The sequence below is a fragment of the Rutilus rutilus genome, assembly GCF_951802725.1.
Source record: "Rutilus rutilus genome assembly, chromosome: 1".
NCBI classification, from domain to species: Eukaryota; Metazoa; Chordata; class Actinopteri; order Cypriniformes; family Leuciscidae; genus Rutilus; species Rutilus rutilus.
Window position 1 is genome coordinate 37,471,919 of NC_140209.1, and position 26,697 is coordinate 37,498,615.

The 26,697-nt window shown below is 38.6% G+C and overlaps 1 protein-coding gene across 3 annotated transcripts in view; it reads right to left on the reverse strand.

Moving 5' to 3' along the window:
- Positions 1 to 22,566, reverse strand: part of cacna1ha (calcium channel, voltage-dependent, T type, alpha 1H subunit a) — a 65,889-nt gene extending 43,323 nt beyond the window's left edge. For 2 of the 3 annotated variants that reach the window (XM_084425438.1, XM_084425437.1), the window contains exons 1-8: positions 22,459 to 22,565; positions 20,032 to 20,165; positions 19,587 to 19,684; positions 10,442 to 10,601; positions 8,841 to 9,153; positions 5,274 to 5,366; positions 3,762 to 4,539; positions 1,326 to 1,681 (exon numbers count right to left, since the gene is read on the reverse strand). In XM_084425438.1, the coding sequence (XP_084281564.1) occupies positions 1,326 to 1,681; positions 3,762 to 4,539; positions 5,274 to 5,366; positions 8,841 to 9,153; positions 10,442 to 10,601; positions 19,587 to 19,684; positions 20,032 to 20,165; positions 22,459 to 22,551 (2,025 nt within the window). In that variant the 5' untranslated portion in view covers positions 22,552 to 22,565. Of the gene's footprint in view, positions 1 to 1,325; positions 1,682 to 3,761; positions 4,540 to 5,273; positions 5,367 to 8,840; positions 9,154 to 10,441; positions 10,602 to 19,586; positions 19,685 to 20,031; positions 20,166 to 22,458 lie in introns of all 3 variants that reach the window. The other variant, XM_084425439.1, reaches the window with a different exon arrangement.
- Positions 22,567 to 26,697: the final 4,131 nt, after the last annotated feature.

Consider the following 26,697-nt stretch of genomic DNA (forward strand, 5'->3'; position numbering starts at 1 on the left):
TTTTATTCCCTCTGCATAAAATTATTATGTTTTATACGCAAGACTCAATTAATCAATATTATCCTCAATACCAGCTGCAGAAAATGTCCGTACTGCTTCCACACACATTCCTTGAGACCTCTATCAGATTGGATAAATGTCAAACCACAGGATTGGGTGCGAAACCACGAGTAGTAACATCCCAACAACATGGTGAGGAGAGATAGAGGTGCATTGCAGCACAACACAGTTATGTAACCAGGAGATCTGTTTGCCCAATAAAGCTATGAATCCTCATCACTGTTTATGAATGAAAAATAAATAAACAGCTAACCTCTGCTCGTGTCACAATGACATTTCGCTGGGGAATACATTATTATATAGTCAGGTTAACTGCAAATGACTTTTTTTTTCTTATAAACCGTTATTAATTATTAGTTATTTATTAACAAATAACAAGGTCACATGAGACACAGCCACCTTCTAACCGTATACATACTGGTAACTATATTCTCAGAAGGCGAAGCACTGCTACTTGGGCGGAGTGATTTGCTCGCAGCACCTGAGAAGCCCCGTGGTGAGGAGCAGAGAGTTCATTCAGAGTTGGAGTAAATCACTCCGCAGAAGTAGCAGTGCTTCGGCTTCTGAGAATATAGTTCCCAGTATGTATACGGTTAGAAGATGGCTGTGTCTCATGTGACCTTGTTATTTGTACACGCTGTGACTATACAAATCACAACATGTAAATAAAAAAATGTTGGCATTATTTTGTCACTTATTAGGAGCAGTATGCTAGCTGGAGCCGTTTACATCCAGTCTTTGTGCTAAGCTAGGCTAGCGGTGGGTGCGTCACACAGAGTTACGGCACGCACGTAGATGAGAAGGGTATGTATGGACTTATCTAACTCTCGGGGATACGGTGAATAAGCTTAAGTCGCAAAAAGTCGGCGAGTTACTTTAAATGCAAATTATTTATGGGGATAAAAAAAAGGAGTGTGTGGATTTTTACCATTATAGGGTGGTTGTGTACACACACTGCCAGCAAATTATGTTGAATTTTGCATAATATGTCCCTTTAATTAAGGGGGGGTATTACTGATGTATTTTAGGTCATAGAATAAAACGTGAAAATATCTTGAGCTTTTGTTAACCAAAGACCTAATTGCAAGCGTTTAACCAAAAGCCCATTAAAAACCCATTGTCTTCACGGCAACAGAATCGGAAGTGCAAAACTAATAACTTGTTTTCGGGTTTTGGCCAACAAAAATACATTGTCCTTGCAGCATTTCTATTAAAGCAATGTAAGCGTTCAGAAAATTCATGAAGGAACCCACACTTGCACTCACCTGCTCATGGTGTTCAATCCCCATACTCAAGGTGTTGATAAGGATGGCAATCATAATCCCTTGATTGAAGTATTTGCTATCCACTATGCGTGTCAATCGGTCCCGGAAGTCCTCCCAGAACTGAGCCAGGCGGTTACGCTTCTCCAGTATTTTATGATGGAATTCATGTCTGGGTTTTAACTCTGGTCCATGGGAGAGCTCGTACACCACGTCCCCTTCTGATCTGGAGTAGTCTGAATCACCGAGCTCCAGATCCATGGTCTCCAGGGCCCTTGAGCAATACGGGCAACTCAAGAGCTCAAGAAGCAACTGAGTGGGCACCACACCAGCTATCTGCAACAGCACACGACTGTGGCCTACATGGGGGAAAAACACTATCAGTCAACAAGTTACTGCGTTTCATGCATTTCAATACATTAAGGAATACATTACATTATTGTTTTCCAAACATTACTTCACATACAAAGTAACACTGTAACATAATTATGTATTTTTTATGATGCAATTTGTAATGCTTAACTGCTTTTAAAAGTAACATTCCCTAACACTGATTGCTAATTTATCTGTTGCTGTTGTGCATTACTTCCTTCTGGATTGAGGACATTTCTCAGGAGAAACATGATATCTAAATCATTCACATGCTTTATTCTACCTGGCGTATAACTCAAACATCAACAGATCTTATAATTAACCTGTTGTTTATTGTGAGGTCACTTATTTGAATGATTACACATATCTGGACCTAATTTGTTCCACTTTACTAGTCAAACCAATAGAACCAGTTACTTTAATTAGTTAGTCTATTAGTTTACTTTTCTAGCCACCGTCAAGCCAGTGCTCTATGCGTTCTGTTTAAGCCCTCTCTTGGTCTTGTGATCTCACTACTTTAAATAAAACTAATTGGTCCAATCAGAGTATGTTTGTGGCTGTACTCTTATACTAATGTGTTTCCTGAGGACATAATCTGGCCCACTTTAGTCTGTGGTAATGAGCTGAAGTGTAGGTGACTCGAGCAGCAATCAAAAATTACTGCTGGCACTGGCAGAGGCAGTGAATTTGAAGTAAACATGCAGTACACATTCATGTTGAAAGAAATCCACAAATAGTCATTTTGCAACAGACTGATATAAAAATGAAAACTGGCTTGGGCATTAAAGAGATGCCTTGATTATCTGGGGCTGAACAAACGATATAATGCAAAACCAAATCCAGTATAGTACTGGGACAAAATGTACTGTTCCTGCAGTAAATGTGTCACTTGAACTCATATAAGTATCATACATTTAAAGGAATAATTGACAAAAAAAAATTAAAATTATAAGTCATACAGTAGTTTTATGTGAGGAATAGGGCATAATTTAAAGCGATTGAAAATGTAAAATTCTGCAAAATAATTTACTGATCATCGTGTACCTCTAAACCTGTATGATTTTGAATTATGTTGAAAACCAAGCAGTTTTGTTACCTTTTACTTCCATTGTACTGAGAAGTACAAAAAAGAAGACATTTCTCGAAATATCTTCTCTTATGTTCCACAAATGAAAAAAATGCAAACACGTTTGGAACATAAGGGTGATTAAATGTTGAAAGTAGGTACATTTTTGGTGAACTATCCCTTTAAGTAATTTTTCAATTAAAATCTGCACCTCTGCATTTAACAATGCCCCATTATGATTGGTTACAAACACAAAAGAGCCAGTTGCTGCATTTCCATTCAAATCTTTCACATTTTCCAAATCTTTCATAATTTTGGACATTTGTCTGAAGTGTCGTATGAACACAAGCGTCTTGCCTCTTATTCGGTGTCAGACAGTCAAAACTCAACCTTTAATGTCAATTTCGACTTAACATTATACAGAAAATTCATCTCAGCCTATAGTGCATAAACTTGTATGTGAATTTTAACTTACTTTCAAGTTTTTTTGAGTGCAAATTAAAAATGTGACATTTCTAAAAAACAGATGCTTTACAGATATAAGTAATGTGGAAATATGTATAGGTGAATGTGGATTAAATAAGAGCTGTGGTAAAAATTAATTTATATTGGTTTGACCATGTTTAATTTGGGTGAACTCAATCTTTAATACTACTCAACTAGAAACGCCAGCGGTCTGAATCATTGAAAACCAACTGATCTTTTCCTTCCAGTGACAGATAAGCCTGCTGTCTCCATCTAACACGAGGAATCAACTGTTGATGTAGGATTTCAAAGGGCTTGATGGCCACAATCGCTAGAGGAGTGCTGGTTGCCGCCTCACTCCTTTGAAGATTGTGTTAATGACTTTAACATTTGAGGTATTGATTTTCTGTCACGTTCGTAAAGGGCTGCCCGACAATCACTTCACAGAACGCCTTTCATTATCCTGAAACAGGCTGTGCAGGGTGAGTACAACTGGAACTGCCTGGAAGTGGAAACAATGACCATGAAAAACTTACTATGTTCTCCCATGAGCTGGTGCAGCTTCTCAAATGGATCAATCGCTTCACATCCTGTATTTGCATCCGATTCCCCTCTCCCTTTCCCAGCAGAACTGCTGCCTGTATAGCTGCAGATGAGGGAGGGCAAGATGGTTGGATAGTTCATACCCCCGTTTAGTCGTCCGAGCGCCGGCACGCCCACCGTAGCGCTCGATCGCCCTTGTGGGGCCTCGTGAAAGTCACCTTGATAAATGCTGTGCACTGACTGAGTCCTGGAAGAAAGATTGTGCATGCCGGTTGGCTGAGAGGACACAGTTAGTTGCGGCCCCGTTGCGATAGACCTCATTTCCAGAGCCTCGCCGGGCCCAGTAGAGACCACAGGACTGGGGCTGCCGTTGCTGAGGTGACAGTGCTGTCGTTGGTGCTGTTGGATGAGGTTGTGGATGGAACGGACCCAGTTCCCGCCACCCCTGTGCCTGCTGTGACCGTTGACCCCGCCGCCAGTGCCTCCTCCTCCACTCAGCACGCTGTTGGGGTTCACTTTCTTTCTGCGCTTGCTCTGCCAGTTGTTGTAGATGCGGGAAACGCGGCGCTTCACCTTGCGGTACAGGTGGCTGATGTACCTGAGCATCTCCTCGTAGCAGCTCCCCGGCTCAGAGTAGCTGGCAAGGGTGCTGTCGTTGGAGAGGTAGCATGCTCGCTGCTCCTGCATCAGCTGGTTCTCACGCTGCTTTGTTTCTGAGAACTGGGTTGCTATTACAACCAGGCACAGGTTGATCATGAAGAAGGAACCCACCTGAGAGACACAAAGGTCATTGTAGTTCACCATCATGAACATGAGAAGTCTCTTTAATGCCTGTTTTACACCTCACATGTACTGTAAGTGGTGCACATACACCACAGTTCAAAAGTTTGGGGTCGCCAAGATTTCTTTTTTGAAAGAAGGGTCTTATGCTCACTAACAGTAATATTTAATATTTTTAAATATATTTTAAAATGTAATTATTCTTGTGATGTCAAAGCTGAATTTTCAGCATCATTACTCTCGTGATCCTTCAGAAATCATTCTAATATGCTGATTTGATGCTCATGAAACATTTCTTATTATTATCAGTGTTAGTATGATTGTGTATATTTTGGCATCCCTATTAACCGGGGTTCTGCTCAATTCAAACTCAGGAACTGAACTGTAATTTTATACCCATTCTCAATTCAATATCCTGAATTTAAAATCAAATTTAGGACTTTGAATTCCAAAATAAGGTGAGGCAAAGGATGCAAAATTTCAGTTTAAGTTTTCCTAGGTCACACTGAGAAACAGATAAATCTATTTGTAATGTCACTTGTAGAAATTTGTATACTACTTTATATTTAACAAACGAATGGATCAGGGTTGAGGAACATTTCATTTCCTGAAATGTTATACCTGTTAAATTTGTCTGAATTGAAATACAGTTATTGCACTCGATTCATGTATACAGTGTGAAACAGGCCGACATTATGAAATACCTTCAATTAGAGTATACTTACTATAATAAGTAATATAAAATATATAAAATTGTAAAAGGAGTGGGCATCCATGACGTAATACATGATGTCCACCCATCCTTCCAAAGTAATAACCTGCAAAAAAACACAAGAGAAATTAAGAGAAATGCTGTGAGCTGAAAGATTCAAGTGATCATTATTTTGAGCTTGGCTCAGCACAATAGCAGTCTCAGGGGCCTGGCTCACATTTCCAACTGTGCAGATGGCTGGTGGCTCAAACACTGAGTTTTGAGAGTTTGTCTGGGGAATGGAAAGCCTGCAAGTTTATTGTATTTTTTTTTCTGGAGGTTTTTGAAAATTATAATTGAGTTCAAACACATTCAAATGTAGAGTCCATGTAATACACCTTGACCTGAGGTAAAGTTTCAATAAATTACCTTACCTCAGATTAAGACATGTCCAATTTTTTATCTTGAGCACTCTTAGACACTAAAGCTCTTGAAAAAGAGTTGTTTCTTCCCAGGGATTAATTTTGAATGTGTGTGTGTTTTGTTTTTTTATAGATAAAGACATACAAATCAAAGAGAAATATAGCAAAGTCTTCATGGTACAGAGTGATGCCAGAGGTCTGATTGTTAGTTTGATTGCAGTAAAAGTAGTAGCGCAGGGTTACGTCTATTAGCATTGAGTCATTTGCTTTGGAAGTTCTGTGCCTGCAGCACTGCATTTCATTCCCATCCAGCTGTATCATTTAGCATTAGACCTCATGTGTGAACCCCCGTTTTTCTCATTCTTTCTATGCTGTCTAACAAGAGACAAATTTCAGTTGTTCACATAAAAACAAAAACATGAATCTTCTTGATTTCCGCAGTGGATCCACACAGTTGGCTTTAAAATAGCTGATTCAAACCGTTTACATTTTTGACATTTTGCAAATGGGACCACATTTACATTTTGCAAATGGGACTGTACTGCTAGACACACAATTTTACATCATTTATTATAGCCTCTTTTTACATACTGTAAACAGCCAGGCATAATTTCAAAATATTGCTTGAGTCCATTTGGGCTCAGGATTTATTGGATGTCAGACTAACAAAAACGTGTTAGTGGGATTGTTTTCAGCTGGTCATAGCACTAATATCCTTGAATATTTCCTTATGTAGCAGGTGTTTAATTTAAATTTTTTTTAGAATAAAACTGCCGGCTTGTGGCTAAGTAAACTTTAAAGGTCCCGTTCTACGTGATCCCATGTTTCAAACTTTAGTTAGTGTGTAATGTTGTTGTTAGAGTATAAATAATATCTGTAAAATTATAAAGCTCAAAGTTCAATGCCAAGCGAGATATTTTATTTAACAGAAGTTGACTACAAAAAACGGCTCGATTGGACTACACCCCTCTACTTCCGTCATTAGTGACATCACCAGAACCGTGTTTAGACTAACCTCCGCCCACAGGAACACAGGCGTATTGATGGCGAAATGTCAACAGATGGTTGATGTTTATCTATAATCGGATACCGCAAAAGTTTAATTCGAAGTTAGTTTGCTCTGTCCATTTCACCACGGACTGTTTTTCTAACCTGGAATAATATCAAGCAGGCTTCTCTCAGCGTTTCATACTGACGAAGGGGACAATTTCAACTATATTCCAGCAAGCGGTAAGTACAAGTAGTGATTTAATATGGAAGTAGCGATCAACTTCACATCGTTTCTCTTAGTAGGATGAAAATAATCTTACTTAAACTGTGATTAATATACAGAAAGCGATCAAAGAACAATCCCTTTCCAATCGTCCAAGCTGTCAATCACACAGCGCGAGTTTATATGGACACTTGCCAACACTCGTTATGAAATCAATGACGCTGTTACACTGCACAACGAAGCTCTTACTGTATTTATATGCTTCATGTTTGCATTGGTGAAATCATTAGTGAGTGCAGAAACTGCGTTGCAATGATAAGATCTTTTTTCACGCGATCAACAGGCTGTCATCTGCTCAATGCTCGTCACAGCAATTTTTTATGTGATTGAAAGAGATCTAAATACTTAAAAAACTTATCACGATTGGTTAATCCCGATAGCTGTAATAGTAAAAACGTATAATAGCTGTAATAGTAAAAGTTTTCCAGATAGTTCCACATGTAATGCCAGATATTTCATATGCAAGCATTTCAGCCAATCACAGCAGAGGGCGTTTACACTGAAGTCTCTCAGCAGACACGCCCCTTTAAACAGAGTGTTCAAACCAGGGAATGAAATCAGGCTAGAAAATATGCCTTTTATTTCTAAATTATAAAAAATTTTGATCTAAAAAACATACTAACATTATAAGGGCACCCCTGGAAACATGATAAAATAATAAAAATAATCCATGGAATGGGACCTTTAATAGATAGCATTTTATGCATTCCAAACACACACAATTAACTAATATTTTCAAACTTTTAACATAATTTAGCAAAATATCTGCCAAATTACAAATAGACAGTAAAAATATTTTGCTCACAGGTGAAATCTACCTTGAATTTCATTCATTTTCTTTATATAAATTGATCTAAATCCGTTTTCACCCAATAAATATTAAATCCTAAAATATTATTCATGTTACAATTCATGACTCCATTCTTAAAATGTAAAACCTATTTTTTTATGATCGATTTTTATTTTTGAAGACTGTAAGTCTGGATCTGAAACAACTTTAAAACAAATATAGTTTCTAAAAAGAAATCAAAAATAAATGATGGCATGATATGTGTAAGTTTAATTTGATAGTAACCATTATTAAAGAAGGCTTATCTGGACATAAAAGTGAATAACCTGCTCTCGGGGGTGTCATTTTATGAGTACAATCCAGGTCTTATTAAAATCTCATGTTGACAGATGAAAACGCCCTCTTTTATAATTGCATAACCTTTCCTGTCTTTATGGCCCAGCCAAAAGGGACGCCATGTGACTGACCCACTTGTAATGATCGGACAAATGAGACCGACAATCATTTCCACAGAATGAAACATAGTTCTCGCTGTATGTCTGTACGGTGGGCCCTCCACCAAAGGCATGACTGTGCATATTAAAATACTCTTTAACAGAGGTCTGTGCCATCAGTCCGTCTGTGGTGATTCAACTCTGCTGATGAGGATGGATTGAAAGTACTGATGAGTTAATATGCAGTGTGACGCTTATTCTTTTCTTATTTAATTTCCACAGGCTGTGATAAAAGATATCACTTTCCCATCGAAAAATCTCATCACTTTGCAGAGCTACTTCCGAGAAAGGGGCAGAAATGACTAAAACAGACATTTTCTCAGTGGAGATTCAATTATTTGGTGTGGTTGGAGCGTGCTTAACAAGACTTTGTCCTTTCAAGAAGAAAATCAAGCAATAAAAAGTTGTAAAAAGCCTAATCTATCTTTGGAATAACTAGGGCCTTTGACTTTAGGAAAAAGAAGATAAATGGGTTTCATAGCGCAGCGCATTCCGCGTCCTGTCTGAAAGGGCCATAATGCATTTCCATTCCCACAGCGTTCAACAAAAAGAGCATCAGTGATGTGAAAAAAAAGATCTGGACTACAGAACTGATCAGAACACCATTTCAAGAGGAACGTACCTGGAATATCGCAATCCAGGCATATCCAATGTTATCAAAGTTCACTGCCCCTTTGTGCGGGTTGAGCTCCCCGGCCTCACACACATTGTAATATTGGTTCCAGTTAACACAGCTGCTGTTGCTGGTCCCATCCAGGCCCGAGTAGGCATGTCCCGGTGGAGATGCATTTAAAGTGCACTCAACACCCTCCTTGAGGTGGGGCACCTCACTGCAGCGCAGCATGCCGTTCTCCTTATTGGTGGAGCAGATGAAGGGGTTGTCCTCACCTTCTTCACTCATGTAGTACGGACTCATGAACGACAGATTATAAAGGCTGTGGAAACACATACAATGCGAAATATATATATATATAAAACAAACAAACTGTAACTGACACATTATATGCTCAGAGACCACAGCTTCTTCCTTATCTTTACATTAGTCATTTACAGTACATGAGACTGAGGACCCCTGCAGAACCTCAGGACTGCGTGCCAAGGTCAATAAGTCTCTTAAAATATCCGATATGTGACCTTTTTATGACAAGGCAAGGTTGGTTCAGGTTGTAAAATGTCATGTGGGGTGATTCCTCCAAAATAGTATGATATTCATGAATTAAATATAAACTTGAAAATTGTATAAACATTGTTCAAAACCCTCTGAAACCAACCGGACACAAAGAATACATTTCTACAAATTTGGAAAATGTGTTTTAAATTAGATTTCTAAACTATTTTTTCCTTTTCTTTATCATGGACACTCTTGCTTGTCATTGATTCGTCCGCCTGATGTGTTTAAATTAAGAAGTATAAGATTTAAAGGGAAAATAAGTTAATTTCAAAATTGCTATTATCATTTTATATGCACATCATTGGGGAGCCTGGAGCCCCCAAGCATATAACAAATTAAATTTAAAACAGAACATGACTGTCAAACATTGCTCTTAAAACAATATATACTCTGATGCCATTGAAGGCCTGGGAATATCATGTCACAAATGGTATGGCTAAGAAAAAATTAAATCAACTGAATGCATGTAAGGGCTGAACCGGGTCAAAACTCTGCTTTTACCGCCATCATATGCAGTGCTTAATTTAATTTAATCTCAATAAAATGAAAATAAATTTTCAGCAAAAACACTTCAGAACAGGACATTTCACTAGCTCATATTTCATGCTAAATAAGAACTGGCTGAGGAAAATGTTTGCGTAATGGCCCCTTGAATCACAGGGGCCATTACACGAACACATGCACTTACAGAGCACCAATTTGTCCCATTACATCAAAATATACGATTTATAATTCAATCCATTTTGACGACTGCAGTCGTCATCAATGCCTCTAAATACTTTTCTTATGTAATGTTGTTTTACTCTTGTACCTTTGTTGGAGGTGTGTGTACCTTCAGTGCTCGGGGACCAATGCTCAGCACTGATTTGACACCAAGGTGCAATGCTCAGTTTACAAGACTGTCAGTGGCTGAAATGCCATTGCTGCTGGCAACAGTTGGCTGCCACTTTGGATCATGTTGATAGCGCTGACATGCTCCCAGCGGAGAGAGGGTAAAAGAGGAGAAGAGGGGAAGAAGGCTGCCGGTTAGATAAGAGCAGGACAGTACTTACGCTTTCACGTCAGCTGGCATGAAACACCGATTCCGAAGAAGTCCAGCCCACAGCTGCACCCCGACAATGCCGAATATAAAGAACACAAAAAAGCACAGCAGGAGGACGTTGCCTAACATAGGCAGAGTATCAAGAAGCAGAGTCACCAGTATTCTCATACCTGAAATACAAAGACACAAGAGAACACAGACGCAACAGCATTTTAATTATCCTGTGCTAACTCCATACTGCTTTTATGGTTTGCATAACATCCAATGCTTTATTTTTGAAAGTACCAGTATAAATTGTGGATAGACCAGTGTATGGATTAATCAGACAATGGGTGCTTCTCAATACTCTCAATTGATGCTTCCTTGTTTCCTCGCTCCTACGTCCTCAAACCTGTGCATCTTTGATTCGATTCAGCCATCTTGAAGGACATCTCAATTCTCTAATTGCACCGCAAGGAACGAGGAGCGAGGAAGTTTCCTGAGGAGTCATGAGCGAGGATAGATGATGATGATGATGATGATGATGTTGTTTAATGTTAATAAAATAAACATAAAATGACACAGAAAGGGAATATTAGGCTGCTGTCACTTTAAGACCGAATGCACGGACCGAATATACTGACACACATCCGGTTTCTTTCTCAACTGTTCACTTATGACATTATCGGAAGAATACTTGTGGAGAAGGATATTTTTACATAATTTTGTTGGTATGTGTCCCTTCAAGCTTAAGTAAACGCAAAAGAGGAATCAATTCGGTGTTCAAGCACTGCCTGAAACGAGCCTCCCTCTCTCCCTCTCTTTCTCCCTCTCTGCGTGCACACGCTTCGAGTGTGTGAGGCTGTGCGCACAGATAACAGCACGCGTGGGCCGATTATTGCCTCTTTTCCCGCGTTTAAATCATTTGAATGTGTGTGTGTGTGTGTGTGTGTGTGTGTGTGTGTGTGTATATATATATATATATATATATATATAAAGCATAGTGTCAGTTCTGGCAGGTCACATTAGTCAAGCTCGCATCAGCTGACTCTCAGCTGATACACGTCGTCTACCTACAGTATAGGAATACAATGCCTATCACTGTATACATATATAAGCTCCTTCAGTATCAGCAGCTATCGCGTTTCTCACGAGCTAATTACCCTCCTCCATCCCCAGCTCCTCCTCTTGTCCAGTCAGTATGGCATTAAATTCTTGAATCATGTTGTACTTTAAAATCTTGGATTTTGGATTTATGATATCTGCAATGCATTCTTGTTGGTTCTGTTCTGTGTACCCTAAGGGGGGTTATTGCTGCTCTCCCTGCTCTTATCCATGCTAGGCTGCATGGATGCGCAAGGGAGTTCGTGCCCAGAAAAGAACCATACCGCCAATCTGTATGCAATTGCCAATCGTATTTGACGATAGTGGTCCTGACAGAAATATATATATTGGGTCTGTCTATCTATAAATTACAGAAACGTCTGTCTGTCTGTGTGTCTGTCTGTGTGTGTGTGTCTGTGTCTGTGTGTGTCAAACTCGACAGGTGTCTTGCTATGGGCACGAGTAAGTGCAGTGCCAAGTTTGACGTTGTTTGGATGAGAAATGCAAAAGATATCGTTAAAAATACCAGTAAAAGAAGCACTTAGAAGGTTGTGGTTTAAAAATAAACATTCTGACATTAGAGGGTTGTATCAGTCAAAGAAGCCCCAAGAAGGTTGTGGTTTAAAAATAAACATTCTGACATAAACACTCAGTCAGCTACACTGTTTACTTCTGAATATTATAGTTTGGTTCCAGAACGTGATAAACCCATTTTGATTAATTTGAGTAAAAATGTGTTTCTTTACCAAGAAACCAACAATTACTAAAACACACACACAAAAACTGAGTTGGGTTTAATTTCGGGGTTGAGGACGTCATGTTTAGCCTAATAGCAGTGAAGAATATGATGTTGAATTTGGTTTTCGTTCCACTTTTGGAGTACGGTACAGATGTTTTCTTGTGGAGCTATGTACATATGGACCTCTGATGTCTAGACCCTGCTATTTTGCTTATGATTAATTTTAGTTTTATTATGTAAACTTTGTTTAGTTTTGTATTGGTTTTTTTTTTGGCTTTGTGTTTATGTTGTACTCTTGTATTTGGTTTAAGTGTGTGATTTTAAATCAGTGTGTGACCTGGGATAAGGTTGAGGCCACTGCTAAGGTTTATTTTGTGTAATTGTTCAAAAGGGAGTTTTTGATTCTTTTCTTTGTGTTCCATGAGCCAGCCTGAGTGGGAGTATCTGTCCTCTGGGGTCATCAGAGTCTTACCCTTTCTTCACTGCTTGGGGGCTTGAGGTTTTATAGTCGGTGGCATAGTCGGGAATTAAGTGTGACCTTTACAGCTCGGTTACATGTAGCTGACTTTATATGATGAATTTAATGAATGTATTGCCTGAACGAGTCATTTTGCATTTAGTGAATGAACAAATTAAAATTGACAAAAAGTAATGTTACTTAGGACATTTTTTTAAAACAATAGTTAAGAGAACCTAAAACATTTTCTACAGTGTATATAGTGTAAAGTAAATCAAATGGCAAACCTTCCCTCGGTTTCACAGACAAGGCTTACTGTAAGCTAGTCCCAGACTAAAATGCATGTTTGAGCTGTTTTAACTGAAAGCAACTTGCACTGACATATCTTAAAATATGTCAATGCCATTGTTTTGTCTCAAGACGCACATCAGTAAAGTTTTTTTTCTAAGGCACGTTTATTAAAGCTACTTAAATGCCCTAATTGAACTAAGACCTAATCCTGGCTTGATCTAAGCCCTGTCTGTGAAACTGGGCCCTTATGTTGTAGAATGACACCTTTAACCTGAATGACTGACTGAGTCTAACTTGAATGGAAAATTAAGACCACTGAACAAAAACCCATTCCAAATCCATTCCCACAACCACTAATAAAAGCTAACCACCACTCAGAACACAGTAGCAACCACATAGCAAGACCCTAGCAACCACATAGCAATGTGCTAACAACCAGTCAGAACACATTAGCAACCCACCCAAAACACCTTAGCTACCAAGTAGCAATGCCCTGGCAACACCCTACAGTATCATTGTTTTGCAGGCAAGGAACACTCACATTTTCTTGAGAGTGGATGCAGAATTCTAGTGTAGTGCTGAGAATTACCATAATAGGAAAAGCTTAAGGAATGTATTTCACATGTTAATATAAACTCACACCAGAACTTTCAGGCAGTTAAATATTACACTGTCTTAAAGAATACAAACAATGGCTGTAAAATTGAGCACATTAACGTATGTGTTTAATTCAACTCTAATGTTGTTATTTTTATTACACACAGTTAACACATTAAATCTGACATTATAACAGTTTTATTCTATTCTGTGATTACTAAAAAAGAGCAAAAGTTTTTACGTTAGAATTGATTAAAACTGAATAAATGATTAGTATAATTAATTCAAGGGTTTTATTAATTGTCTCTCCTAGGTGAACTATCAAAAATAAAACAAAAATTCCCCGCTGTAGAAGTGAAATGTAATTTGGAGAAACATTAGATGATTGTCAGAGGCAACCTAGGATCATTGGGAAAATTTTGCAACACTTTCGAAGTGAAATGTCCAGTAAGTGGTGCTAAAAGTGTGTTTAATTTTCTCTGAAACATATGAACATGATTATGGCAATATATTATTGAGTTGGTTGTTCGGAAATGAAATGTTCAGAGAGTTGAAATTAAGTTGTTGGTGTTTTACTGTCACTAGTGCTCATTTCAGCTAGAAACTGCAGTGAATTGTATAGGTATTCTTTTTAGTTTTGGGGGTTTAGTTTTCAAAGGTTTTGGTAGAGGTATGTTTTTCCAATGAGCCTAAGACTGGTCTAAGGGGACAAAAGTAATTTTACTTCATGTGTATTTCATCACTGACTAATATGCAGATGATATTTTTGTGCAAGTGAGATAATCTCTGTAGTAAACATATATTTTGCTGCAATTGAAACATAAAGTGTCCATGTTATGTATTTTTTGTGAGATTATGTGAAATTAATTACAATCAAATTTATTAATCAATTGACAGCCCTGACAAAAAACAAACCAAAGAGCAAAAGAGCAGGCATGGCATATGTAATTCAGTTGTGTCACATGGCCCAGTGATCAAAACAGTGTGTAAAAAACTGTCAGAATGGATAAGCCAGAGAGTATCAACGTTCAGCATATTTCATGCAGAATGAATAACCTGTTACCTACAGGTACTCATTCTCATTTAAGATGAAACAGTCCTGTCTATCACTCTGCTTTCTTGAGATGACACAACAATGGTGAAAAGCAGCAAAAAGACACTGCATTGCTCTCTCAAATGCGCATAAAAACATCAGCAAACATCATTGAGAGAAGTGACCCAGGAGAGAAGCGATTCATCCGGTGGATCCGTGTGACTAATGTGTTTGATGTGGGTGTGTGTGGCTGATGTAATTTAAGAGTATGATATGGGGAGGAGAGGGCTTTAAATGGGCCTGTCTGAGTGCGAACATCCTCTCGATGGCCTGCATCCCTCCCACCAAAGACAGTGTGGAGCCACAGCGTCGCTCGGACACTCTAATGAGCCCCCTAGAGAAAAGCGTGGTCATTGGAAGAGGATGAACATGTTAACTCGCTCTCTGGTAAACAGATAGAGGGGAGATAGAGAGTTTCTAGTTTGGTATTTGAATTACGGCATGTCGGCAATAACAAAACAATGGAGACGCACACATGCACTCAAACTAACATCCACAATTCGCTCCAGCGAATAGTAATATCATTGCATACTAAAAGCACTCCTGCTGGCGGCAACACTCCGCCGAGACAAATAAATCACGATATCTCGTCTTCCATCTGGGCAACAGCAAAGTCATTAAAGCTGATGTGGTGGAGCAGACTTACTCATACTTAAAATCTACAGCTCCAGGGGTGTGTCTCAATCCACCCCCTAGTTTAGTAGTTAGTGCACTGCTCAGGGAATCTTGAAATTCAAGTGGACTAAAAGTTTGCTCCCTAAAACACTGCAAAGAAACAAACTGGGGGTTAGTTTTTTTGCAGTGTTTAAAAACATTTTATATAAAGTATGCTGTCAAGATTTGTAAGTCTATATACCACACCTATATACATATATACCTATCTATGGAAGTCTATATAAAAATGTTGTTCTGAAAGAAATTTATACTTAAATTCAGCAAGGATGCATTAAATTGAACAAAAGTGACACTGTAAAAAAAAAAAAAACACTTCAAATAAAGGCTGTTCTTTTGAGCATTCTATTCAATGTAAATGTATCAGGGTTTCCTCAAAAATATTAAGCAGAACGACTGTTTTCAACATTGATAATTAGTAAGGGATAATGCAATGCTAGCTGTGCATTAAACGATTTTAATACACGCCGTGGAGGCAAAGAAGCACCCGAAGCAAAGCGGAGTGCTTTCAAATCGTTTAATTCACAGCTAGCCGTGGATTATCCTGCTTATAGACCTTATTCACAGCAGCGCCATCTTAGATGTTTAACGGGAATGAAAGCGAGGCTGTGAGGAACAGACATACATCTCTTCAGTGGGTTGTACTGTTTTTAATTAAATTGTATTTAATGGGCTTTTGGATTGTTCTGCTGATGAAACACTGCAAAAATATCCTTCCAAGACAATCTAACTCCAGACAACATGAGCTGTGGAAAATAAGTGATCTAGGAGCTTTATACAGCGTTTTACAGTGGATGCCAATGAAAACATGGCAAGTCTATCCCTCACAGCCTCGTTTTCATACCTGTCATGGCGCTGCTCTAAATAAGGTCAATACCATGGTCATTTGCATGCAGCACTGACACGTTAAAGCTGTCATTGATGTTTGCAGTGCTTAATTTGACTGGAAGGGTTAAAATGGTGGTTAGGTTCATCAGCTACAACTCATTAGATCTTGCATTCGTTCCATTTTAAATCAGACAGAGATTAAAGCCCTATTCGGACGGGACTAGTTTAACATGGAGAGGTGGGGTAAAGTGATAATTACCAGAGCTGCTCAGTGATTTTTGTCCCGTCCGAATGTGCCATCTCAGTAATCATTACGGACAATGTCAGTAAAGATTACGGCGACTTTTACCTTCAGTAAAAAGGCCTGGAAAAATTACCTCAGGTAATACTAATCCCGTGCGAATAGACCCACTGTAAATATGTACATAAATATTTTGTCATTTCACGTTTTTTCAAGTATGGAAACTCTTGAAAAAGCACTCAGAAGATCGAAAGCACTTGTTAGAAGCACGAAACATCTTTTAGCGTTAGGTAAGTGCCTATTACCAACACAATCCAATCTGAAATTAATTAATACATCGTTCGACCAGACATAATAGGTTATATGTGTTTGCACAAGTGATATCAGGAAGCAATGTAATACACACATGACGACAGGAGGGTGACGGCGATGCACAAATTGAGTTACCCCTCCCACTTCTGCTAGTTTTAATGAGATATCTTATCCCGTGCGAATTGGTCATTAATATTACAGACGTCCTGTGGTAAAATTACATTACTCCATCTACCCTTGTAAAGTTAATCCCGTCCGAATAGGGCTCAAGTAGTGCAGTAAGATTAGTCTTATTTGAATTAATTATCCTATCGAGAGAGAGAGAGAGAGAGAGAGAGAGAGAGAGAGAGAGAGAGAGAGAGAGAGAGAGAGAGAGAGAGAGAGAGAGAGAGAGAGAGAGAGAGAGAGATGTGTGTGTGAATTACCTGTGTCTGTTCAGTGTCTCTCTAGCAATGAAGCTGTGAGTTGAATTGAGTTGAATGAGTCAGTGACGTATGTGTGTGTTTGCTTCAATGAAAGCAGCGCATTAAAGGTGCTCTAAGCGATGTCACGCATTTTTTAGGCCCAACATTTTTTTGTCACATTCAGCAAACATCTCCTCACTATCCGCTAGCTGCTGTCCCCTGAACACACTGTAAAAAAAACGTGGTCTCTGTAGACAGCCCAGGCTCCACAAACGGCAAGAAAAACAAACTGGCCCAGCCTGGACCACGAAACATAACAAACAGTGTTCCAGCCAATAACCGACAAGAATGATTTGGGGGTGGGGGTTGGGGGGTTAGTGCGCGTGCACATGAAGGGGGGTGTGGGGAGTGGTGGAGAGAGAAGGATGAAGAGGGAAGTTAGCTAGAGGAGAGATGTCCTAACAACGACTAACATAACGACTAAAATTTTATATTCTTGCGAATTTTGATATGGCCGACACACGACCAAAGAGACGACGTTCCGATGAACAAATAACAAAGAAGAGGGAAAAGGAGAAGGAACGCAAAGTCCAGAATTTACATCAGAAAAGCATTCAAAAGGTGGCGAGAACTCCGCCGGCAGAAGGGCTTCCAATCCGACATTCAGGTGGCTCTGTTTTTGCTGGACAGGTGGGTAAATCCAGTTTGTTTTTTCTAAATGGTTCATGACAGTTTCAGGAAGCACGGAAGGAAGGGGGAGTGGATGGGATGAGGAGGAGGGAGGGTTGAGCTAGCCTCCATTTTGTTTGACAATACTTTGAACATCAACAAGAAGTGACGTTACCCAACATCGCTTAGAGCACCTTTAAAGGTCCTGTTCTTCGTGATCCCATTTTTCAAACTTTAGTTGGCGTTAATGACGTCACTAGAACAGTTTTTTGACTAACCTCCGCCCACAGGAATACACAAAAAAAGGGGGCGTGGTCTTGTTGCGCTCCCACGGAGAATTGGAAGAGTTGCGTTTGTAGAGTGTGTTTGTCGCCATGTCGTCGAGACGCTGTTATTTTCATCCCGGAGTCAAATCACCTTTGTTTGGCCTGAGCGCATGCATCTCCACGTTATGGTAAGAGGCGTGACCTTTCCGGGCAACGTGCGCAAAGCTGCTGTCGAATCACAACACAGGAACCGCTGGCACAATCAGAACTCGTTACGTATTTCTGAAGGAGGGACTTCATAGAACAAGGAAGTCATCAGCCCGTTTTAAGGACAGTGAAAACAGCGCTATACAGATAAGTAAATTGTGTGAAAAATACTGTGTTTTTTTACACGCGAAACATGAACACATGTTATAATGCACACTGTAAACACAATCAAAGCTTCAAAAACACAGGAAAAACGGGACCTTTAATATAGAATGCTGATTAAACTGACTTGGAACTAGCTGTGCATTTTATTGCAAAGCCAGTCAGAATTTAGTATTCAGACAGACCATGGTATAATAATAAATATTTCTTGAGCAGCAAATCATCATATTAGAATGATTTCTGAACAATCATGTCAACTGAAGACTAAATTACATTTTAATAATAATAATAATAATAATTAAATTAAAATATTTCATAATATTACTGTTTTTACTGTATTTTTGGATTAAATAAATGCAGCCTTGGAAAGCATAAGAGATGCTTCTTTCAGAAACATTAAAAAAATCTAACCATTCCCAAAGTTTTAAATGGCACTGTCTATATATAAGACACTTGCCTTTGTAAAAGTCTGTTACCAGTAAACAGAGACAAAGGGGACACAAGTGTAATTTTATTTTCCCTTAGACTTATGGGACACATTATGGGACTCATTGTTTTATCTTATAGGATCTAGGAGATCAAATATAACTGTCAGTCCGTCACACAGAGGCTCATTACAAAAAGAAATACGCCTCTCGTTTGTGGGACATGTTCTGCTGGGTTTTATTTATAGACTAGTGTGTTCTGTAAGTTGTCTTTCCTGCACACAGGCTCATCACGTGATTGTCTGAGATGATCTCTGCTTCACATGTCATAGATCAGGCAGCTGTTTTCTCCTTTCATCACAGATGAAATGACACATAACAATGTCTTTGAGAGGCAGGTAGCATCAGCAGCCAAAGATCAGCCTGCTGGAAAAACCAGGTCATAGCAGCCTCAGGTGGTTAAAGCTGGTTTCTGGAATATAATAGCTAGCTTGTTGCTGTCAAGGAAATTCATAGCAGAGAAAAATATTCTCCTGGAAATATACAAATTGCTAGCCGTATTCTCTGAGCCGTAAATGTCATGTGATCAATCACCTTGGATCTCCAGCAGCTCAGGCAAGGTGACCCAGTCGACTTGAACCACCTTGAACCAATCATTGACCATAAATGCATCATTTTATCAGGATTTTCCAGCATGAAAGACACTTACTAGGCACTCTGTTGATGGCTCGCAGGGGCCTGAGCACTCGCACAGTCCGGATGGCTGACAGGCTGGCGTTATGACCGTCCAGTGAATACTCCATCATCCTGGAGGAAGCAGAGCAGAGGAAACGTACTGCAAGAGTCAGACACTAAAGGTCAATCTCTATAACCTTTCTTTTTGTCGATCTTACGTGAGGATAATGAAAGAAAAGTGGTTTTAAAAAAGAAGACTTGATGTGTTCATCACTCGTGTCAATTTAAAGGTCAATTTAAACAACAAGGGGAATGTTTTTTAAACGGTTAATGACGTAGTGCTGAAAAATCTCACAGTAATTCTATTTCCCAACTGACGGTCTGTAAATCGAGCGGCGGGTCCCTCTTGACCAGCTTTACCGTGGTGATAATGGCTGAATGCACGAGTGACAAGTGAGAAAAGAGACAGGTTTCCTCACCCTGCCATGACAATGAAGAAGTCCAGGCGGTTCCATGTATCGCCAAGGTAACACTTTGATCCAAAAATCCCCAGGGCTATCATTTTGATGACCATCTCCACAGCAAAGAAGGCGAAGATGCAGTCATCAAATGCCTGAGGACAAAAACCACAGTATTTTTAATCATATAAAAGGACAGACATTTTACGTAGGAGGCAGAACATGAGATGGGGGGAAAACTATTATATTTCAATGCTTTTGCATTTGCGTGCACCATTTTTGCTCTGTGAAAGAACGCAAAAGCATTGAAATATAATTGTTTCCTCTCATTCCTTTTTTTCCCCATCACCATGTCGCTTTAGGGCCTCTGTACAGGCTAAGAACTTCAAAAATGTGTGTATATAAATTTGGGCACCATTTGAGAGTTTTACAGGGAGAGAGTGAGAAGATCAGCTATGATTCATGTTATGTAGTATTTTCAGCTCTGGCCTCAGCTGACCCGATCTCCAAAATCCTGCCGATGCTGATGTCAGGCTCTTCTGGACATAAAAATTTCCCACAGTACCATTTATACAACCCAGCTCACTTTGGTGGGAGCGTGGGCAGGATTACAGAGAATTACAAAACTAAGGAAGCAAAATGCTTCAGTCTCTGATATCTGGCAAAGGTTCCAGTGACCCCTAAACCTGTTTGTGCCACAAAACATGGGCTTAACGCCAAGTCTATGGTGGGACTGTCCTAAAAACAGACATTGGACACAAAATTGATAAAATAAACAGATAAAATAAAGGGCAATTAATCGGTTTAAAGCTACACTGTGTAACTTTTTAAGTTGATTCTTAGCAAAAAACACTTTGTTCTATCAAAAGTATATGTGCTCATTCATGTGTAATTACTTCCACCAACTAATAAAGTATTCTCGTAAGCATAAAATCTTCCATTTATAATACATACGAGCGAGTCGCTCGAATGGCGGCAGCCATGTTGCGCCTCCATCTTGAAAATACATTTGCCAAAGAGGGACATACATGGAAATTCAAGCTTCGCCTTTCGCGTTTTTACACTTAGTGACACCGTGACGAATGCGAGGGGGAGATTACTCGCGACTGCCGGCAGATTTGAAAGATTGCTGAAGATGGAGGATCACGCCTATTTTCGAGGACATATAGCAGAGTCGCCAAGGAAGCGAAAGAGAGAATTAAAACGTCAACGCGACAGGCAAATCAGCAAGACCAAAGTCAATACTGGAGTAACTTTTCCCAGATGGAAAGAGCTCATGAGGAACAAAGATTTTAAAACGGACGCCGAAGTTGCCTGCTTTCTTCTCGACAGATAATTCAGCCTATTTGTGTAAATTCGAAGTTTTATAGTTGGTTGTCTAACCATTGCATGGTTGTGCATAACGCCAGAAGACCTCTAGTATAACTTGCGTTACTTTTCCTCGCGTCAATGGTGAAAAAGTATTGTTACCTTGTAACATAAATCTGTGCTGCGACGGATCACAGGTGATGAATAGTTTTAAAGGCGCAATTTTTTAAGCTATATAAAAGTCGAACTGGAAGCCATGTTAATCTTGGAATAATACGGCCACCGTAGGAGTTAAAACGCCCTCGGAATTGAAAGGAACAGAAACTAATATTCACTGGGTAGTCATATACAATTTCACCGCTAGATGGGGGAAAATATCACACAGTATAGCTTTAAGATTAAAATGTGAATTCTGATGTATTGTGGCCCCAAAAAGTATTTTGTACATCCACACCATAATCCACACCAGTGTTATTTTAGATACTATTATAGTTTTTATTAATATTTTGAATACATTTTTTTCTTTATATATATATATTTTTTTGTTCCTTTAAAAAAAAAGTTATTTTAGTACATAAAGTTAAACTAGATGTTTATGTTAATGTTACCTTGCCAACTAACTGAAATAAAATGTTTTTTTATATTTTTTGTATTGCTTTAGTATTAGTTGATTAACTATACCCTGATGCACACATAACATCCATGAATGTCATGCAGACAAAGAAAGGTTGTTAGGTTTCAAATGATGAAAAATATGGATAAACCGATTAAAGACAAAAAAATTAAACATGGACCATGTTAGTCTAACATGTGATGAACAATGGCTGTTATTCTAGGACGCCTGTTTGATCTTCATACATCCACTAAAAATCACACTGAAACTAGTTTGATTTGAAGTAATGGCTCAGAAAAGTGAAGCTAGTTCTGAGAAAAGCTCTAACGACATTTGATTGCAGAGGCCATTTGGTTTAATGCCATTTTGTGCAATTTAATATCTACAGTATATACAATTCAATTCAATCTTTCTATCCAAAACTTATGAAACACTATCTTTGAATGATGTTTGAGGGAATCTATAATGAGCATCATATAATGAGCTTTCAGAGTCCATCTCTCATAGTAAATTGGAGCGAGACTTACCTGTAAGATGATACACCACTCAGACTGGCACTTGAGGTCCTCACATGGCTGGAACATGCCCAGAGTCACACAGTTCAACAGAATCACCAGCATGCTCACATGCTCAAACCATGTGCAACAAGAGTCAAGGAAATTTATCACAGATATCATATAGTCATGGTTTCTGGATTGTGTTTAGCTCATTGCAAAGAACATAAAAACTACAGATAGTAAACACCAATATTGATTTTATTGATCCCTTAATTAGAGAAAATGAGTTTAACAAATTAGAGCAAACAAACCTACGGATTTGCAAAAAATTCAAGGACATTATTGCAAAACGTTCCTTCCTTCTGACTGAATTTTAATTAAACTTCTAAAGCATGATTAAGGAGTGCAAAGCCTTTTCTCTTTTAATTGTAGATGAAATGAAAATAAAGTACATTTAGTGAAAGGTCTGGAGGTGTTTTCAAAGTTTAACAAACCAGAATAAAATAAAAAGCCAAGATATGTTGTAAAAAAAAACTGCTTATATATTGAGAAATCAATGTTACACACAAAGCTACATTTTCAGCATCATTACTCCAGTCTTCAGTCACATAGGCTAATCCTTCAGAAATCATTCTAATATGATGATAATAAATGTATTTGCCATCACTTTTGTTAAATTTAATGCGTCCTTGCTGAATTCGTAAGACATTCAATAAACTATACAGCCAAAAGCAGCCATATCAATGATCCAAGCAGAAATAAAATGTTCTTCTCACTGCTTATCTGCTGAAATATTTAGTGAGTGCAACAGAAACAGGGTTATGTGTTTCAGCTGCACAACTATTGGTTCCACTGCTGTCTGAGATGTCAGATGCCATAAGAACCGTCAGCGAAGAGGCCGAAACAAGCTGTTGCTGCTGCTGCTGTCACCAAGCACGACATATCAGCATCTCCATACGCGCTGTCCACTACACTGAAGATCACGACCAACGTGTCCATCATGACCAGCGGCCGTCACACCACAAATCAGCACCAACAACACCCACAGGCCCCTATGGATCCTGATGTTTTCCAGACAATTTCTGATCATATAGCTCTATTCAAACACAATCTTTAAAACATCTGCGCTTAAACCCTCCAAGGACACAATCAGCTTTCTTAGGGTTGAAATGACATCATCGTTCCACCAAGGGCTTCGCAACTCATCTATTAAGCAGGTCTGCTCATTTAAAATGGGGCAAATGATGGGCACTTGCTATGCAATACACAAATGAGAAATTTGAATACTGCTTCATGGACTCATTTCCATAAGCAATCACAGAGCTTCGGATTGTGGGCGTCACAACATTGTACTCCCTCACAATGGAGCAGTGACTGAAATCAGGTGCTGATGATGAATCCTGAGGATTTGCCACTGTCGGAGCCTCACAAACAACAGATAAGGTGTAAAGAATAAAGAACGGAAAGAAAAAAATATACAGTATTTTCAAGGATTTCAAGAGTTTCAAGGATTTCTATTGAACTTGCAAACAATGAAGAAAATTAGGGTTGGACATGATTTTCCATGGTAAATGGTAAATCAGGATGTGGAAGACTTTGATTTACGTGACAGAGATCACGTCTCAGTCATACTTCCAAGCAGATCCAGGTCCCAAATCCCACTTCATAAAGATGGCTACACTCTCCAGGGAAATGCAGGGAATGGAGTAGACTTTAACAAGTCACGTTCCCACTCACAGTCTACAGTCTGAGTGGAGTGGCTTAAATTGATAATCTGTCACTTAATAAATAATGCTTTTCTGTTGAAACGAACTGGCCAAGTTTACCAGCTCTACGGTCTATCCATCCCCTTAAAAGGTAAATGGAAATGCATTACTGCTAAAATAAGAATTTTCCCAACCACCAGTCGAGCCAAATCTAGGGAGGCAAAATGTTCCAACCAGAGAAGATTGTTTTCTTCTTTCTACTCCTTTATTATTCCACCATTCTTTCCCCTTTATTACCTTTCTTGTATTATTCACAGACAAGATGCTACAATAAATATATTGCTTCATAATACTTTGCACATGATGTGTTTTGGAAATGTAAATGTTTCATACTAGTTCATAGAGACTTACTGTAAAATAAGAGTCACCAAACAAGCACATTTGTTGGAACTCTTAAGGAACCCATGAAATCACATGATGAACACAGGTTTGGTCTTGTGTTGACATATTTCTTCTGGACCTATTAAAATAATTATCTCTCTCTTTTTTTAAATAGACTTTATGTACACAAGTTACACAACCATTCAAATGTGTGAGTTTGGTACGATTTCTAATGCTTTTGAAAAGTTTGTTTATGCTCACCAAGACTGCATTTATTTGATTATGGAATTTTACAATTTAAAGTAACTTTAAAAGTTTTCTATTTGGATACATTTTAAAATAGTTTTTATTCCTGCGATGTCAACACTGAATTTTCAGATGCCATTACTCCAGACTTATTACAGAACTTGGAATAGTTCTATGACAAAGTCTTTACTGCCATTTTTGATAAATTTAATTAATTTCTGTCTGTTGGCGTCAGGGGAGGGACATTCTTATTCTAGAGAGCATCTGAAACCGGTATAGTGCAGAATGAGTCAATATTTATTGTCCATTTTCCTTGTAGAGAAATATTAAAAGTGTGTATGAATGATTAATCTCTTCTATATGATTTGTCTCTGCCCACATACAACAATATTATGTAATTGTCTGTATTCTGAGTGAGTTTAATTCATAGTTTGATTGATAATTGATCATCTTGTTCAGGACATGATACATTATTCACTGCCATATACGAACTTCCCCTGCACAATGTGAAGTTTAGCAGCAAGAACTGATTTCTTGTCAAACCGGATCTTATTTTTACAATCAACAGATCTATTATGTGTCCAGATTTTCCAAAGCTATGGGTATTAGGGCATCCAGCAGCATGAACGCCTACTAGTAACCAACAATACAGCGACCTGGTGACCTGCAGTGATGAAAATCGCTGTCATTTTATTCGTTCTCTACACAGCAACAACACAGAAAACTTGCCTCGTCTGAGTGTTTTTTCATCCAAAGCCTCCAGTTATTGTCTTCAGATAGCTCTAGCAATGGGGCTTATGGCAGTAATTTACTGGGCTTTCTGCAACATCACAGAAAAGTTGCACGACTTTGATGTCTAGATGGAACTGTGTTTGTGCAAGACATCGTCTGTCCTTGAAGAACTCATCCTGCTGACTAAGTGGTACACAGCCACGGCAGACTGCCTCCTTTATCACGCTCTCTTGTGAACATCTGCCATATGACTGTGTTGCAAATTGTGTCTGCGTGTTAGAACAAACCTCCAGCATCTCTTTTCTGAGGAAGCCGCAGCTACCGCCCTGATTGAAACCCACTAACATGCAAATGCATGACTCACTGAAAAACTATTGAGGTTGGAAATCACACTTTAAACTTAAATCCCTGTGATTGCAGCAGTTGGCATCGTGTCGCTGAATAAATAAGGCATTTAGTTGGCAAATAAAGCAATAGTAATAAGACATAATTAACAGAGGTGTTCATTTACACATTCTAGGTGCTAATGTGGGTTTTTGGCACTGCTGTTCAGAATATTAGAATTTTTTTTCTCTGATAGTTGCCGATGTTATAACTGCATTAAAGTTAGGTAAAAATATACAAAAGATTGTTCTGGGGTTTTAAAAGCGAATGCGTGTAATTTGTGCTTCATTTTTGATTTCTCCCATGCAGTGAACTGAAACTTTTGAATCAGTTGACTAAAAAGATTTATTCTGATTCATTCACTGAACTTTTCTGCAGATTAGGCCTACATCATTGCCCCAGTAAGTGGCAATAAGCAAGACTGAATTTGGATACATTACAATTAAGTTTATTAAAATATGTTGTTATTTCAAATTCAGTCTTTTCATCTAAAATGTTTGAATATTTGGTGAGTTATTTTTGTTGAGTAAAATTAAATGCATTTTCAGTCAGTTTAAAATTAGGACGAATATGACGAGAAAATACTGACTTTGAAAAGTTGTTTTCATAATGCCACAGTAGTGGGAAATCAACCTATGAATGACTCACGTACAGAAAAAAAACAAAACATTTTAGATTCCTTTTATACTAATACAAATATCCTGCAAAGTTAAAGCTTAAAGAGAGGCTTCCTTTTTCTGTCAAACCCTTCAAAATGATAAATGGGCTTTCTCTGAGCTCTGGTTTCACCTTTCTTGGCAGCATCATGACCACAAAAAAA